The sequence below is a fragment of the Accipiter gentilis genome, chromosome 11 (genome assembly GCF_929443795.1).
Source record: "Accipiter gentilis chromosome 11, bAccGen1.1, whole genome shotgun sequence".
Taxonomy (NCBI): Eukaryota; Metazoa; Chordata; class Aves; order Accipitriformes; family Accipitridae; genus Astur; species Astur gentilis.
The window spans coordinates 7180909-7198711 of NC_064890.1; the positions used below are offsets into that span (position 1 = coordinate 7180909).

Genomic DNA, 17803 nt, shown 5'->3' on the forward strand with positions numbered 1-17803 from the left:
TTGAACTCCTAATTATCACAAATAATATTTTCTGTAGACCCATGAAAGTTCCTCTGAAAATAAAAAATACTTGGTGATTTTCTTACCCTGGTAGTCCTCTTGTTCTTGCCGTTCATTGATATCCAAAGTGAGCTTTTTCATCCTCATTCTCTCCTCCTGTTCAGCTTGCTGTTGGTTCCAGTGGTTTGCAGCAAGTTGGGAAGACATTGGTACATTTAGGATCTTAAACTGCAAATGAAAATAAGTTTTTAAGTGCCCAGCACAGAAAAAAAACCAACCACAAAACAATCCAAAATACAGAAGGGTTATGCTTATTTCTAGGTTATTGTGATGAGAGACTTTCTGCAGAAGTTTCTACTGGAAAGTGTGTTGTTTGTTGGTTTATTTGTTTTTAAACTATTTCACATAAGCAAGCATGAAAAAATACAAGATATTTAGACCTCCTAAAGACACAGAGAACATACAAAAAAGGCTGATGTACTACTAAGGCAAAAGACTATTACATACACTATTTATGGGAACAAAACTGATTAACTTTCACCAGGAACACATAGCTATATGCTTTATTTCTTATTTTCAAACAAGCCGATACCCTCACAGTGAATTACACTAGTCTTGAGATAAAAGCACCATAGCTGGCTCAGAAAGCTGCATCTCCCTCCAGAGGTCTCTACCTTCCAAAGGTATGAAGCCCCCGAGCAGAATTTCTACTATTATCCCTTGTAATAACAGAGGAGAAATGTTCCAAGCATTCCAGATATCCCCCAGCATTCCTTGGCCAGTACTTTTTATGAACAATTCTAGCTCCACAGTGGTGCTTATTAGTCTGGAGACAACTGTGGTGTCAAATTTAATCTTTTCCTCCTCCCCCACACCCAAACATCCACATTCAACACAATGTAGCTTATGGCAAATCAGATAAAGGTAAGCTTGGTACTCCTACAGAAGTACCCCCTCTCCAAGTAATACAGCTAAGATTTTCAGAGAGGCATAGGGAAGATGCTTTCTTTTCCCCCAGACTCGGAAAATCCAAGTTTTTATTTCCACAGAAAATTTTTTTACAATTGTTCCAAAACAGAGAAGTGATTCTTAATCTTACCTGCAATTGAAACAGTAGTTTTCAGAAACCCTTTAATGCTAAAGCTTGTGAACTTATTTAGAAAAATCTCGCTTCCTACTTCTAATGGATGTGCAGTTGAAGGAAGTATTACCATGCTATAAGTAGGGTAATGCATTTAAGGATAATCATTCTCAATATTCCACAAACTACTCTGAATCCTGCTGCTTGTTCTTGTCATCTGAGATCTACTTCCACAGAAATAGAAGCAGAGCAAATTTCTAAGTGCTTTTTTCTGCTACAGTGTCAAAAGCTGCAGACAGAAAGATACATTATCAGGAGAAGGTATATAGTAAAAGCAAAATCCTCACTGCATACAGTTAGTATTTAATACAATAATTACTAAGAAATCTCAAGGTATCCATTAGACAGTAGTACCCCACTAACAGCAGACAAATGATGAGCGTGAGAAGACATCAAGTACCCTCAGATGCAGCATTTGAAAATAAACTGTTTGAAACAGTTAAGACAGACTCTTGCAAAGATCTGAGAAAAACCTGGGTACAGTGAAGATTTATTTAGATGAGACAAATCAGGCAAAAGATTTGTTGGGTTTTTTTGGGGGCTGGGGGATGTAATAGCATATTATATTGAACATAAATACAAGCTTGTTAAGATGTGTGGGGAAGAATAAAAATGAAAGCTCTTGAAATTCCAACAGAAAAGTAAGCTTTAGTCACTTATTACACAGCAGATTATGCATGTTCCTAGATATTGCCAAATGAACTTCACACAAACTATGCAAATAACTAACCCATTAGCAGCTTTGTATGGTAAAAAATCATTCCTTAGCTTCACCATTAAGCTCCCCATCCATCTTAATATGTCCTTTATATCTTATCTGTTCTATGGATTTACCAGCTTAATGGGACTGGTAAGTGTTTTCAGACAGGATGCTTAAAGTAGAAAAAAGAAAACTGAAATATAGAAGGGTGCAAATGAAAGAAACCGATACAAAACCCAACAGACTAGTAATTAACAAAATATCACTGAGTCACTATCTCAAGGCAATCAGACAGTTGCCATTGAAATCAAATCACTGATGACAATCACTAAAGGATATGATGATTACAGAGTGTCCTGGTTTAGGCTGGAATAAAGTTGATTTTCTTCCTAGTAGCTGGTATAGTGCTGTGTTTTAGATTTAGGATGAGAATAATGACGACAGCAACAACTGAAAACGTCAGTGTGTTAAGTAGTGTTTGTACTAAGTCAAGGATTTTTCAGCTTCTCACGCCCAGCCAGCAAGAAGGCTGAAGGGGCACAAGAAGCTGGGAAGGGACACAGCCAGGACAGCTGACCCAAATTGGCCAAAGGAATATTCCATACCATGTGACGTCATGCCCAGTATATAAACTGGGAGGAGTTGGCCTGCGCGCACCACAGCTTGGGGATTGGCTAATCATTGGTCAGCTGGTGGTAAGCAATTGCATTGTGCATCACTTGTTTTGTATATTCTAGTAGTAGTAGTATTTTCCCTTCCTGTTCTGTCCTATTAAACTGTCGTTATCCCAACCCACAAGTTTTTTTTTTTTTTTTTTCTTCTTCTTCTTTCCAATTCTCTCCTCCATCCCATGGTGGTGTGGGGGAGTGAGTGAGCAGCTGTGTGGTGCTCAGTTGCTGGTTGGGGTTAAACCATGACACTGAGCAAGCAAAACATTTCCAATTTACAAATAGTGAAGAGGTGTATCAAAAACCTCTTATAAAATCTGTGAGATAGGGACAGAACATAAGGACTTCACTTAGAAGATGGCAAACTGGAGATAGATAAAAAAATTCAGAAAATGAGATTGCAGATTACATAAAAATGTCGCTGAGATAAAGAACTCCACATTCAAGGACAGACTTGATCATTCCATGGATATTACTGTTCTTTAATGGAACCTTCCTAAAAATCTTTTAAATGAAAGGAAATCTTTGCCTTAGGTATTAACCAAATTTCTTGACACTAGGTGACTTGCTTTTACTGTCTAAATCTCACTTTAGTTCACACCTACCTGGAATAAAACTTCTTGGACAGTTTTATAAATATCAAATGGTATTAGATAGACCTCAGCTCCAATCCCTTATGATGACAATATTTCTTTATTTCCCCTTGCCCTCTCATGGCTTGTGGATAAATCATGATGCTGCAGTCTAACTTCCAATAACCATGTTCAGTTCTACTGCTACTAGTTTGGAAGTTTTATCATACAATTTCTTTGCTATAGCTGATGGGTGAAAAAACCCAAACATCAATTGCAAGACACTAGTCTACCCAACATCCTTGCTATCGCCTGTTTCTGTAAATCAGTATGACAGAAAAAAAGATAAAAGATGGTGTCCTTGTTACTACCAGCCTGCAATGACTATTAATTCAGGTTGTACGGTGCTAGTAAATAGCAGTTAATTGTTCTTGTGTTGCCTCAAAAAGCTAGTTGTCAATGCTCCACTAAAATCTGGCTGAATAACTGGTATGTGAACTGAGTATTTAGTGACTGGACCTCAACTACCAAATATTAACCGGCAGAAGGAAGCACAGCATATTCCATTTTCATCAGTAAGTACTTTCTTACAGCAAAGATTTCTAGTTTCAGCAGCACTGTTGACAAAGAACACACAGACCAAACCAACTGCTAACATAGCAAGTGATTAGGTTGATGTATAGTGAGGTGGTGGTGCTTATCATTCCAGTGAATGTGCAGACAAGAAGTTACTTACAGCTTTCCAGGTTGTCTGCAAACTCCTTTTGACTGTTTTTAAAAAGCTGAAAGTTTACAACTGTAACTTAACAGTAAAGTATGCATCCATCACTTCAAAACTCTGTGCATATTCTGCTCATGCAGATTTCAAATAAAGTAGTATAAGAAAGAATAATTATTTTCTTTTCAACTCCACCTCTTCTTTCCTGCTTATTTTTCTGTTAAAACTGACTACTAAGACAGGTTTTTTTCTGAATACAGAACTATGGACAAAGAAGCCTTTCACTGACTCAAGAACTGAAATAGTCTATAAAGGAACTGTTTTCTACATTTCTAGAAACACCGAGAGGAGTTTTGGCAGGAAGAGCCTACTCCCAAAACCAAATATCAGGGGAGGAACGGGGAAACTCCTGAACAAGTTCTGCTTTCTTTTTAAGCCACATGTTGGCAATAATTTCCCCTCACACAGAATACGAAGATCCTAAAATTCTTGGTAACTACAGATACTCCCAGTAAATTATCCTCAAAAAGCTAAACACCATTTTTTTAAATAGAGTTCTCTTAAATCCCTTCTCAGCCCAATGACAACAGTTAGAATTCTGCACTCAAAACTTCTGTAGAACTTTGTATACAACATTCAAGTTCCAGGAAAACAGAATAACCAAACAAATGTATTAAGGAAATTGGTTAATCATCACTACTAAATGCAAGTATGTATGTGCTCAAATAGGTATCGCCACTTACACTTTCAAAGTGAGTGCTTTGCACAGCACACGCTCACAAGTTCGTGTTTAATGATAGGAGACCTTCTCACTTTCTATGTGGATTTTTGAAGTAACTTTCATATGAAGGAAGAGAAAGACTCTACTTCAGGTTTATATACCTCAACCATTAAACTACTGTCACGATTCAGGTAACAGGTAGTGACATGGATCTAAATACTTGAAAGGTACAGATGCACAGAATGAAACAGTGCCTTGGTTTTGTTTTCCATCTAGACTCACTCATTTTCACCACCAATTTATACAACTGAAATGAAAAGCCTTCTTTAAAAGATCTAAACCATGACGAGAAATGCATGTGGAATGCGTTAGGTATTAATTTGTATACTATGCATTTGCTGACGTACGAAAATTCAAACATATACTGGAAAGAAAGAGCCAAGACAAATATAAAGCTTGGCTGCATGAAAGAATTTGTTTTATCAATGTGATTGCCAATTAAGTTTCTCTGAGACATTTACTCAGTGTGTTCTGGAATAGTCCCCTAAAAATGTCTTCAGAGATAATGACTTTTTCTGCAAGTTGAACAAATTCAGCCAAATGGCAGTTACTTAGGAAATGGAATTTAGCAAATGCCATATATCTTGATTTGAAGCTGAAAGTGTTTTCAGAAAAATCCGTAGAATCTTGAAGATTCTGGAATATTTTTTTTCCCCCTACTCCTTTCAACGTTCAGTGGCTAAAATACATGTAAGACATGCCACTGTCCTACTGGTGTAATTAACAAACATAATTAGTAGTGGTAAAATTTAACCACAGAATTTTTCTACATGATTTCTACTAACAACCAAGAATTCTAAGAAACTACATACGGTAATTTCTATTTATCAAAATAAAGTTGTCTGTCTGTCATTCTGAGAAAAGGATGAAAAAAATTTTCTGTGAGTTTAAAAGTCACAGAGTGTGACTTTCATAAAGTGAAAGGAGTTTGTTTATTTAAACAATATCTATACCTCATGTGAACTCTTACCTGCTGTTTGTTGCCTTTTCGTGTTAACATGACAAATGGCATTGTATCTCCAGACTCTGACTCTCCTTCCCCACCTCCAAGTGGGGGACCCTTCTTGAGCTGACTTTTGAGATGTAGAGGAATAGCAACATCCAGCTGATGTACTTTAACAGATTCACCACTCCGTTGCTATTAAAAAAAAAGTAGTAAATTCTATAAATGATCAGATGCTAAAAATGTCAGCCAGTCTGGCAACATCCATATTATCATGACTGAGAAAAGGTTTAACCTTCCAGGAAAACAGAGTCATATATAAAGAAATGTATTCAGCTTCATTGCATTTTCCTTTGGTTTTCTTGCTTGTGAAGAAGCAAATTACAGGCACAGAATACTTCAAGTTTTAAAGGAATTTTGAATAACAAGCTTTTAAGGAAAGAAATCTAGAGACTTGATTAGACACAGTTGAGAATGGACATTCTACATTCACGATTTTTTTGTAGCATCTTATTAATGTACTCCTTATACAGGGCTTGCTATACTCAATGGTTAAATATTTACCAGATGTGACTGGAAAAGAAGGACTTAGAGGTTATGTAAATTTAAATGCAGTTATATTTTAAACATATTAAAACCTAAGTTTGGCTAATATATGATAAACTCAGAACCACTGCATAGTATCAGTTATTATTTATGCAGTAAAATATGTTAGCACATCATATATTCACTGGGCAAACAATACAATTAACAGCTATATTACTAAAAGCTACTTATCCAAACATGTCAATTGCAGACAAGAGGCCACAACTAAGAAAAAAATCTGTGTTCTTTAGTATGGTAAGCTAAGTATTAATCACTTACAAAAAAAAATCAAATACAGTTAGCTGTACAGCAAGTTACATTAAGAAAATAAATACTTATACCTGAAGATTTTCCAGCATCATTTTATCCAATGCCTGAATGAAGTCCTCATCTTCTGCACAAGGGACATGCTTAAGTCCTCCTCCTTTAATCATTACTTCCTATTGCAACGGGAAAAAAACCTTCTGTTACATTAGTTTCAGAAATATGAATATCCAGTCTAGAAATAAGTGGAAAAATATCCTTATTGCTTCCATATAATAAATAATAAAAAGCTTTAAAAAAAATAAATTGTTAAAGAAAAAAGTTTTCAGCCTAGATTATTTTCTTGAAGAAATATTTCCTGACATTTATTGCATCTATTATTATGAAGGCTGGCCACTTGTAATATCCTGACATACCAGCATATGTGTACAGATGCATATGTACACATTCCAGATATGGCAACAATACAAAGAAAAATCTCTATCCCTACCACACCTAATTTAACTGATTTTTTCATTAAGTCCATGAAGTTAGGTGGTATTTTCAAGACAAATACTATCCTTCAGTATTTGGAAAGCACAACGCTACAACAAAAATATTTAAAGTCAGTATCCCAACACATTGTTCTGTAATGATCGTTACTTTCCTTACTATGTAACTGCAATTCAGGCTCAACCGGAAGGGCTCTTTTGCTACAGATGTTATGATCTGCCAATCCCAAATTAGCATTTTAGGAGTTTTTCACCTCTTGGTTTGTCTCCTTTTCAGTTTTGAGATCTAGTGGAGTGTAACTGGTTTACCTTGTTGTATTATATCAGCTTGCTGCCATTGCTGGCATTGCAAAACCATCATTTATGCAAGCTTTTCCACTCTAGCTACCTGTGAAAGTGCACAGTCCTATGAAAACATGTAGTAAAGTTGGCAGCATAAGTATTTTCAGAAGGTAATAATGAAAGTTTGCAAAAATAAAAAAAACCCTCTAAAATGTATTTGAAAGAATAGCAGGGAGTGTTCTTGCCATGTTTTCCCAGATATGTTATGAGCGGCATTGGCAAAACACATTCAGTAAAAACTAAAATGCAAAAGTCAATTCACTTATCTAAAGCTACAATACATACTGTATTCTCCTCATCGGTTTCATTTTCCTTGTTGGAGTCTGTAAGATAGTCTGTGTTTTCTTCCTCTTCTTCCTCACCTTCTTCTTCCTCATTGTCTGAGCCCTCCTGAAATAGTCAATGAATAACTTCTATTTTAGAACAACAACAACAAAAAAGACCGCTTGCATCTGATTCCTCATATACATCTTCTGCATCTTTCCTACCCTCACCCCATCCAAACCTGTTTAGTTCAGTCTTAGTAAATTTGTTTATGTTTTGTATTTAATGTTTTAATCTGAACTCACTTGGCTTTATCTGATATTTTCACAAACATACAGCAGAAGACTGGGAGTACTGGCCAATACACCATATGGTTGTGCTGCTACTCAAAGGGAACTCAACAAGCTGGAGGAACAGGTTGACAAGAACTCATACAGTTCAACGAAGGGAAAGCCTTGCACCTGAGGAGCAATAACCCCAATCACTAGTACAGGCTGGAAGCTGCCCAACTGGAAAGCAGATAAGCAGAGAAGGACCTGTGGTCCTGGTGGACACCAAAATGACCAAGAACCAACAATGCACCCTTGCAGCAAGGCAGCTGACTGCATCCTGGGCTGAATTAGGAAAAAAAGTGTTGTTGACAGGTCAAAAGGAAGTGATCCTTCTTGCCTGCTCAGCACTGGCAAGACCCAGCTGGAGTGCTGTGTCCAGCTCTGGGTTCCCCAGTACAAGACAGATATGGACATATTGCTGCAAGTTTGGCAATGGGCCATGAAGATGATTAAGGGATTGGAGCACCTGTCATAGGAAAGGCTGAGAGAGATCGCATTCTTTAGTCTGGGGAACAGAAGGCTTGAGGTAGGGGAAGATATTCTCAATGTGTATAATACCTGAAGGGAGGGAGCAAAGAAGAGGGAATTGGACTCTTCTCAGTGGTGCCCAGGGACACAGCCCGAGGCAATGACACAAGTTGAAAAATTTCATTTAAATGTAAGAAAAAAAGCTTTCTTTACTGTGATGGTGTTTAAACACTGGAGCAGATTGCCCAGAAAGGTTGTAGAGCCTCCATCCTTGTTGATACTCAAAGTGTGATTGGACATTGCCTCAGGCAACCTGCTGTAGGTGAACCTGCTTTGAGCGAGGGAGGTTGGACAAGAAGGTCTCCAGAGGTCCTTTCCCCACCCTTCAACCATTTATGATTCTAATGATGATATTAATTTGTGGGTAAAGGCACAAACCTGGCCAAACTTCAGGAATTTTAATGCCAAGAAGGACAGACTGAAAGAAAGCTTACTAATAAACCAATCAACCTAAGCATAAGGAGAAAAAGTGTTTCCTAGTTCCTCCATGAACTCATTTTCTCATAACACTACCATTACCATGTCAACTTTGCTGTGTCATTGTGACAAGTTAGAATTTCTATGTACACATCTTTTTTTATGGGCTCCACCATTTCTGATTCAAAATATTATTGGCACAGTAAACAAAGGTTGTTATGCTCCATAAATCTTATTTATTCATATTATGCAGGCATACTCTGAACACCTGTTATTCTTCCTACACAACTGCTTTGACATCTAGTCAATACATTTGCTTCTACAACAGATAAAGAAAATGATCTGAAAATGTTTTCATGCCAAAAAACTGAAGGCATCTTTTTGTTGAGAAGCAGCACATACCCCGAGAAAAGTTGTCAGGTTCAAGTTTCTGCTGTAATTTCTCTGGCATAAGCCTCAGACACCCTGTATCCAGTTTTCCATATATACAAAACTGGGATGGAAACATCCTCAGAGTACTGACGGGGTTGTGCATACCCACATTTCACCTGGTAACTCTGTGACATAGAAGGCCTTCTGAAAGTAATGACTAATCAAAATATTGATTACTTATTCTTTTTATGTGAGACAAGGTAAATGATTAAGTTCACCTCTTCTTCTGGCTCATTTACTTCACTTTCATTTCCAGATTGTTCCTCTGTCTCTGCTCCACCTTCCTCCTCCTCTTCATCCTCTTCCAGATTCTCTCCTTCCGTAATGGAATCTTTGGAATCTTTGTCATTCACAATTCCTGAAATTTGGAAAAAGAGAGAGAGAGAGAGATTTAGAACAAGGAACTAGAACAGAATTAGAACACACCTAACCACTCCAGTTCTATGTGGAAGATCACTTCAAAAGTCCATTGTTGCTGAACACTAGAACTTCCAAAGGGTCACAATATTTGACTTCTGAATGAAACATTTTCTGTATAGTTACTTCATTTATAAAGAGTAGTAATTGCCCTGCAAGAAAAGGAGGAAAACATTATGGAGAATGTTTAAAATCTCCCATAATACAACAATCAAGAAGCTGCACTGTGCAAACTGCTTCAAAATATCCTCAAACTAGACATGCAACCTTACTGAAACACACAACAAAATATGAGCACTAAATTACAGAGGCTCTACAAAACCAGCAGAATCCAGAAGACATCAAGCCCCTGCAGTCGTAGTTCCAGTACGTCACACTACTGTCAATTAACAGTTTTGAAACAACTATTTTCTCAGCCTGTAATAAACCCTTCTGACTCGTTTCTAATGCCCCGAGGCTGCACTTGAACCTATGAGGATGTAGGTGCCTATATAAAGTCTTTAGGAAATTGGAGTCTCTTCCAAAAGTATTATCTAGTGTGCTCATTCTACTTGCAGATAGGGCTGACAGTTCTTTCACTGTGTTTTAGTTCATCTTGCAGTTTTCCTTACCGACCTACTTGCCACCTCTATCCCTCAAAACATTTTAGTTTACTGTGTAAGGTATCAAGGGTAGCTCCCTAAACCTCTGCTTTCTTTCAATAAGGTATCCTTCAATGTAATACCCTTATCTATACCACTCCCACAGTAGTGAAAAATAGGTTTTAGGTTCTTTCTGTGCTTCAGTGTTCCATTTAGTCTCAGAAATAGGTTTCAATAAGAATTGTTTTCAGAAAAAATATTTAAGAATCAAGCATGGTTCTGATTCAGGAAAAAATGAAGATCTGTTTTTAGGTAACAGCTAGTGCAAAAATTAAGTCATCCAATGCAAAAAAAGAACAAACTTCCAGCATACACTATTGTTCTCATACATTCTTCCAGTGTTTTTCATAAATTTACAAAGCCACATAATCCTCCACAGCATCATGGTTTGAGCTAGCAGAAAGCAATGCTGATGCCAGCCTTCTGCAAGACAGCAGATCTAAGCCAGTAATTTTTCAAAGATTTAGTAAGGAGTCAATACAGTTACTATGCAGTTTGTCATTCGCATTTTGACGTTATACTAACCACACTAAGGGTTAGCCTTTAGTGTAAAGTTTTTTGGTCAGCAAATGAATGCATCAGTTCTGTGCTTGTGGCACTCCTTGTTTGTTCTCTGCCATATGCAAAGGACAGTACACAGTTCTTAAGAAGTCTAGATTCTGAATATACAAGTGGTTTGGGGCAAACCAGATTTCCCCCCCCCCCCCTCCACCTCCAGATTACTTTGAGATGCAATATGCGGACACATACACAGAGCCAGGTCTCTACAAAAATTTTACTTAGATCACAAAGATCAACTTTAGAAGGAGATGAATTTCAGAGCCATACTTAAATTAGACAAAACTCAGAAATAAAATGGTTGTATGGTAGTTATTGAGGGTTTCGGTTCTGTGTGAACACACACACACATACTTCCTCCTTCATATTCCAGAGGTTTCAAAGCGTTCTTTTTTTCCCCCCCCCTTATTTGTAAACACTGTGCTCTTCACAATACGTGCTGCCCCGTAAACATGGAAGAGATCCTTTTGAATCACTCCATATTCTCAGTGGTACAAAATCACCGGAGCGGCACAGGAACCAACAGTCAGTCACCAATGTAAGATCTGCAGGCAGCAAGCCACCCCACTGTTCTGCCTAGAATTTACACTTCAGACAGACGAAAGAACAAAGCTTATCGTGTCTTTAGCAAAATACCTTACCAGTGGTTAGTGTCCATGGACCGAGGCACTGCAGGGACAAATTGATCAAGAACTGCGGTTTTACTAGAGTTTTTGCTAAAGTATTAAAAAACTCATTTCCTTCAGATATGCTTGCATCTGTCGTCATAACCTTCAAAGACCAGAAAGGCAGGTGACAACCTCCCTGAGACCACCTTCAAACAGCCCTAACAGGAGGACTAAGTATCCCACCCTATACTGGTGTTTAATAGCAAGCGAGTAATATCATTATCAAGAAAAGCAACACACTTGGGGACGAGATGGACAGACACAACCCAACCCCCTACAGTAAGGGCTGTACTGTTGATCGCCTTTGGTCATGCCAAAACACACACAATAAAATGTTCTCCAATACTTGTTCACATTCAGTGACCACGTATCTCTCTCCTTAGCTACACTGAATCCAACTACTATAGCGGTCATGATTCAGAGAACAGAAGTTCTTATGATTTGTAGAAGTCCTGAGTATCTTTCAAAAGAATATTATAGTTTATGTAACTAGTTGTAAACTACTTCTTGGTTACCATTTTGAGAGCATAAAAGCTACTAATTTAATCATACAATAAGGAAATTTTTATCCGCATTTCAGTTACTACATAGGTAATTTTAAGGCATTAAACGAACAGCATATTAAAAAAAAATTCCTCCTAAACCAGAAGTTGCAACATTTTACCTGACAATTACACATAGTCATCCCACTGGATTAAAGGATTATTCTTAAAAATTGAACTTATCTAACTAGATGAATTGCTATTAAGACTAATTAACACTCATAAAGTGTAAAATTTACATATAAAAACTTTTCATGAACAAGCTTGTCTTCAAATAATAATGGAAGATTAGAAAACAATTCCATTTAACAAGAAGTGAGCACAGTAAGGACTGGTATGTACAATACATTTAAAGGTTAATATGACAATAGCAGTTTTAGATACACACTAACCAGTATTTTGTCAACTGAGCTGTGCTGCAAGCCCAACTTTTTTCTCTTGAAATTAACTGATTTTTAAACACAACAAGATTTATAAATATACATCACTGCAATTTTAGCAGGAACTACAAGGTAGCATACAACCTAGCTGAAGGATACATTTTAAGAAGGAAAAAAACCCTTTAATAATCCAACCAAAGTTTTAATTCATAAAAAGAAAATCATCCTCTGGCCTCTACTGAAATATAAAGCCAATTCAAAATTATTCCAAAGGAAGCATAAGGTTCAAAGTACCTGACAGCATTTAAAAACCAAAACATGTTCTCTCTTTTATTGTAGTCTTACACTAATGCTTACTTTGACACAGCAACTTTAGTCAAATCCAGAACTAGGGAAGGAACACAGGGTTGCAAGCAACCAATCTACCAAAATGCCAAAGCTGGTTTCCATCAGTGCTTACCAACCAACAGGCTGCAGTAATTGAGTGTGCAGATACTCCTTGCTTTTTGTAGTACAGCATGCTGCTTAAATTTTTCTGATGAAAGTCATAGTTTTTTTCCTCATCATTTGCACCATACTACTCGATACACTAATACATATATACACACACACTCCCCCTCTCCCAACACTACTATATTAATAGTATTCATATTGACTTTAAAACACTGAATCACTTTAGAGATTCTGTATGATCTCTATGATCAGAAAAATGCAAATATGTTACAAAAAATATTTCTACCATAAGAATAAGATTTTATCATGAGAACAACAATAATTACCTATCATCATTATACAAGAGAAAATTTTAAGAAATACAGGAATTGTCTAAAAGACCTCATTTCCCTTGCACATTTTCTCACCTAATTTTATTAAGAATTCTCGTTCCAAGTCTTGCACCTGTCTGATAGCTTCTTCCAGAGAATTGCAGAGCTTTATCTTTGGTCTCAGCAGTTCCAGTGTATCACTGATCATATAGTCTATGTCTATAGGAAATGGGTGGTCTTTTGTCCAAACATCCAGACTTTTTTTCCACCAAACATACCGCTAGAATACAAAATATTCAAATAAATTATTTGCACACTAGCATTTATAAACTCCTTAACTAGTGAAGTTTGTAATGCCTAGCCATGTTTGTACAGCAAAAAACGCAAAAGATTTCACATCACTACTCTCCTATTTCACACAACTATTAGATATTTTATCACTAAACATTGTTTGATAACATTGGATATCACAAACATTAAGAATATGTTCCTTTTATTGTAACAACTGTTAGAAGTATGAAGACTGAGCAAAAAAAGCACTGAAAAGAAAGTGCCTTCTAAGAGTAGATTCCTTCTATGAGAGGCAAGGACTTAATTCGCCAACTTTAAATTCCCTTCTCCATATTCCTTCAAGAAAATTAATTCCCCCAAAGGCACATTACATGGAGAAGGGGGGAAACATCACAAAAAGTTTTAAGACTGCAGCTAGCATGAAGTGACTTATCCAGTTTCCTTCATAACAAATTAGCACATACCCTTTACAATAAAATTGTAAAAAATAAATGCTCATCTTAAGTGAACCTAAAAGTAGAATCTGAGAACAAAGGTGTTGCAAAAATTGCATCTGAAAATCAAGTATGAGTAACAGAATCTCTACTTAAAAGATGACATGGTCTAAAGGAATGCTTGTTGAAATCATAAGGTGTAACAAAAATACTTGTCCACTGACAAAGTTTATTTTGGGTTTAAAAAAATAGGATCGGACCATACTTCAAAACATCATTTTAAACCTCATATACAGATGAAGGATATGCATCCTGAAGGTCTGAAATAAGTTATCACCTTAATTTTTATTTTTAAATATCCTTCATTTAGTTTAAAGAGAGAAGCAGAAAGAAAAATAAATTAAGTCCAAAGAGGTTTAGCATGAACTCCATAGACTAGAATTCCCCTTTTTCTGAGGAACAAATTCCAGTGTTTAAACACTCCTGTTACGAAATCTTCCCCCCCACTCCGTTGCATCTACCAAATCAAAACTTTCTTTGCTGCGGCTTGTGACCATTACTTCTCATCCTTTCACTGAGCATGCCTGAGAAGTATCTGATGACTCCTCCTCTACAAACACTATTAGCTGAGGACAGCAACCTAATGAGCATTCTCTTCTCCAAGCTGAGCAAACCCACAATGTAAGCACTGAGAGCCTCCTGATCATTTTGGTGACCCTACACTGGGCTCAGCTCAGTTTGCTGATGTCTCTCCTCTCACCTACCAGGGAGCCCTGAACTTGAACCAGTGCTCCAGCTATGGCCTCACAAGTGCCACGCAGGAGCTGGGGGGAGGAAATCTGTCTGCTGGCTACACCCCTGCCAAGGCGACATAGTATGCTGTTGGCCTTCATCACCCTAATGGTGCAGAACTTAATATCACATTCATACAGTTCAGGAGTCCTGGCTCTACTTCTGCAAAGCTGCTTTCTAGGTAGTCAGTGCCAGGTGGTATTGCTGCATAGAGCTATTCCATCCCAACTGGAAGACCCTATACTTACCTTTGCTGGAATTCACAAGGTTTCTGTCAGCCCATTCTTCCACTTGCTAAGACCCCTGAAGGGGGAACCTAAACACTTCAGTGAATCAACTGCTACCCCAGTGTTCTGCAAGTTTGTTGGAACAGTTACATCTACATGTAACTGAACATACATGTCACTTTAAAATAAAACTGCTATTGGACAAACAGGATTCTAAAAATTATAGTGCTAGAGAAGCATGAGGGAAATATGTAACAGACTGACTTACATTAGCTTGTTAAAGAAATCTACAGAACTATATAAAATTTAGTTTAGAATACCTGAAAATATACAAGGAAGCAATCAAGTTTTCGTTTGCTGGATCCTCTGTCAAAATACTGCCCACAGGTATCAAGGATAGTACAAACCAGTCTGATTCTGAAAAGGTGTTCTGGAGGGTCCAGTGGACTAGGACTACCATCAGGGTTCACACCGAATGATGTGAAAGAATACAGAGTTCGAAATATTACAGCTGATTCCACCATTCGATAATTGTAAAGCTCCCCCAAAAACTTGGCACTGCTGATCCGCCGTTGGTTAAACTTTGGCTGGTTAACCTTTATCAAAAAAGAACAAAAAATTCACTTTAATCACACAGACACAATAGAATCTTTGTAAAAGGTCTGGTTTTTGTTTGTTTTTTTTTTTAAAGAAAAAAGCAGTATAAAAAACCTGATAGAATTCATTATGAGACAGTTATTTAGGGCTATATACATTACATGAAATTAAACATTAGAAAGTAGTTATGAAAGTTGGTCAACTAATAGCTATTATAAGTTCAAATACATTTAGCATACACTCTTCCTTAAGTCTATGATGATTTCACATTGCCCAGAGAATTCTTGTAATTATAACATCTATCAAAATATGGACTGGTCTCCAAAGTTACTTTAAATTTCATGAATCTGACTACACTATGAAAGAGTAAATTTTATGCCCTTGCTATGACAAGGGGGGCAAAACAACTGTCCTAGTAATCTTTGTAGTTTGTTGGGTTTTAGGGGGCTTTTTTTTTTAATTTAAATAAAGCTACATAAAGCAAATAACTGAGGTAGAAAAGTCATCAGATAAAAATCCAGAATCCAAGGATTCCTTTCGTTAAGCAAGATTATGTTACTGTTATCCTTTCAACATAAGTAGATGAGTATAGCTTAATAAGAATATTGGTTGTTTACCTCCATTCCTAGTCGAATATCCTCTAGCACTCCATCCACAACATGAATTCCAACATCTTCCTGGTAAAGGACCAACCCTGCTAAGAGGTTGGCTACACAGTGAATACTATTATATTTCACATTCCAGATGTTGATCATACAGCATATAACATAGTCTTTTACTTCTGCATCCTGCCAAGGCAGCTTGCGCATCTGTCTCAGGACCTAAACCAAGTTTTAAGATAAGCTTAACATTTTAGCAGGCAAAACATCAAGACACTCACTGTCAACCTCTGTCTCTCACAGTTGGGATGAAATCCCTGTAAGCACCTGCAAGCAACCTCATCCTGTTTTTCAAGCACCCTCCAGATCTGCAGTAGCTACGGAAAACTTTATATATGTAACCCAACTGCTGTCCTGTAGCTACTAATGAAGCTGTCCAAATCTGTTCCACAATTTCCTTGCTCTCACAGTCTGTATTTAACTGTAGTCTTTTGTCTCTTACTCTGAACACAAGATGCTTAGCACAAAGATTCTAATTTCATTCTTTATTTGTGCTGTGGGAGAATGCAGGTCCATGATTGAAGCTTCTATGCATTACAATAAAAGAAATGAAACTACCTAACAATCAGGGATACAAAAATGATCCCTCTTCCTTGCAATTAAATAAATTATAACCCTCCCTAAACCCTTCAAAAGTTAGTATTACATCACTTCCAGTAAAATCTGTATTAAAGATTTCAAAAAGATTTACCTTCTCTGTGGTGACCTTGGAGAGATCCTTGTAAAGAAGCTTACGAATATATTCCTGCAAAGGAGGACGTTTTTTCTTCACAGTTTTTTCAGCTGGAGGGGGATTACAGTAGTAATAGGCATTTTCTACCATTGTAACATAGCGTGCATCAAGATGCATTGCTTGTTTTTTTCTCATCATTTGTTCCTGGAAATAAAGGCAAATGATCACCATACTACATTGTCAAGCCAAAGGCTTCAAGAATTATATTTGGGATAAAGGAAACAGGAAGGGTTGCAGAAAAATAAGTTAAAAACTTGGGCAGAGAGAAGAAAGGGCAAAGCATATATATGGTTCTGTGTTGCTATTTCCAAGCTAATTTTTCTTTACAATCCCTATTTTTACAATGGCTCACCTGTGGTGAAAAAGGTTTCAGAACAGTATTTAAAGTTTAACTTGAAATCTAAATGTTACTGGTTAGATAAATGGTTAATAAGATTATTAGTCACTCTATTCAAAACATGATTTTATTTAACTAAAGTAGCTGAAATACTGATGTCTTGACACAAGCACAGTGAATCATCCTAAGAGTAGAAATCTACTTTTTACATCAGTATGCTACTCCAGAGGGTTTATATTGATGGTTTCACATGAATTTTCAATAGTATAGACGATGGCATTTTCCTTATTACATGCTCCATTGTTGCTGTTTACCCAAGCAGAATAGACTGCAAGAATAACAGTACCTACCATAAAGCAGTATTTCAGGTAAAAATCAGACATGTTAAAGGTTACTACATTAACACTAATTACTGTGCTTAATTGTCAGGATTGTCGTAATTTTCCCCACTGAACACAATCTTTCCTCCACACTTCATTTTGGATATGTACTTTATTTTGTGGGTTTTAAAAATTTCTTGTATCCAAAAATTCTGTACAAGAACTCAAGTAGTGGTTCCAAGCTGCTGATTTTTACAGTTAAAGA

At 36.9% G+C, this 17803-nt stretch overlaps 2 protein-coding genes across 2 annotated transcripts in view; one reads left to right on the top strand and one right to left on the bottom strand.

The window, feature by feature from the left end:
* Window positions 1-17803, top strand: part of DHTKD1 (dehydrogenase E1 and transketolase domain containing 1) — a 206926-nt gene that overhangs the window by 125102 nt on the left and 64021 nt on the right. The gene's annotated exons all lie outside the window — the stretch shown is intronic.
* UPF2 (UPF2 regulator of nonsense mediated mRNA decay) overlaps window positions 1-17803 on the bottom strand; it is a 67415-nt gene that overhangs the window by 12835 nt on the left and 36777 nt on the right. The window contains exons 12-20 of the mRNA XM_049814431.1: window positions 16840-17025; window positions 16107-16310; window positions 15213-15488; window positions 13245-13428; window positions 9397-9536; window positions 7491-7595; window positions 6450-6548; window positions 5551-5718; window positions 87-228 (exon numbers count right to left, since the gene is read on the bottom strand). Of these exons, the coding sequence (XP_049670388.1) occupies window positions 87-228; window positions 5551-5718; window positions 6450-6548; window positions 7491-7595; window positions 9397-9536; window positions 13245-13428; window positions 15213-15488; window positions 16107-16310; window positions 16840-17025 (1504 nt within the window). The remainder of the gene's footprint in view (window positions 1-86; window positions 229-5550; window positions 5719-6449; window positions 6549-7490; window positions 7596-9396; window positions 9537-13244; window positions 13429-15212; window positions 15489-16106; window positions 16311-16839; window positions 17026-17803) is intronic.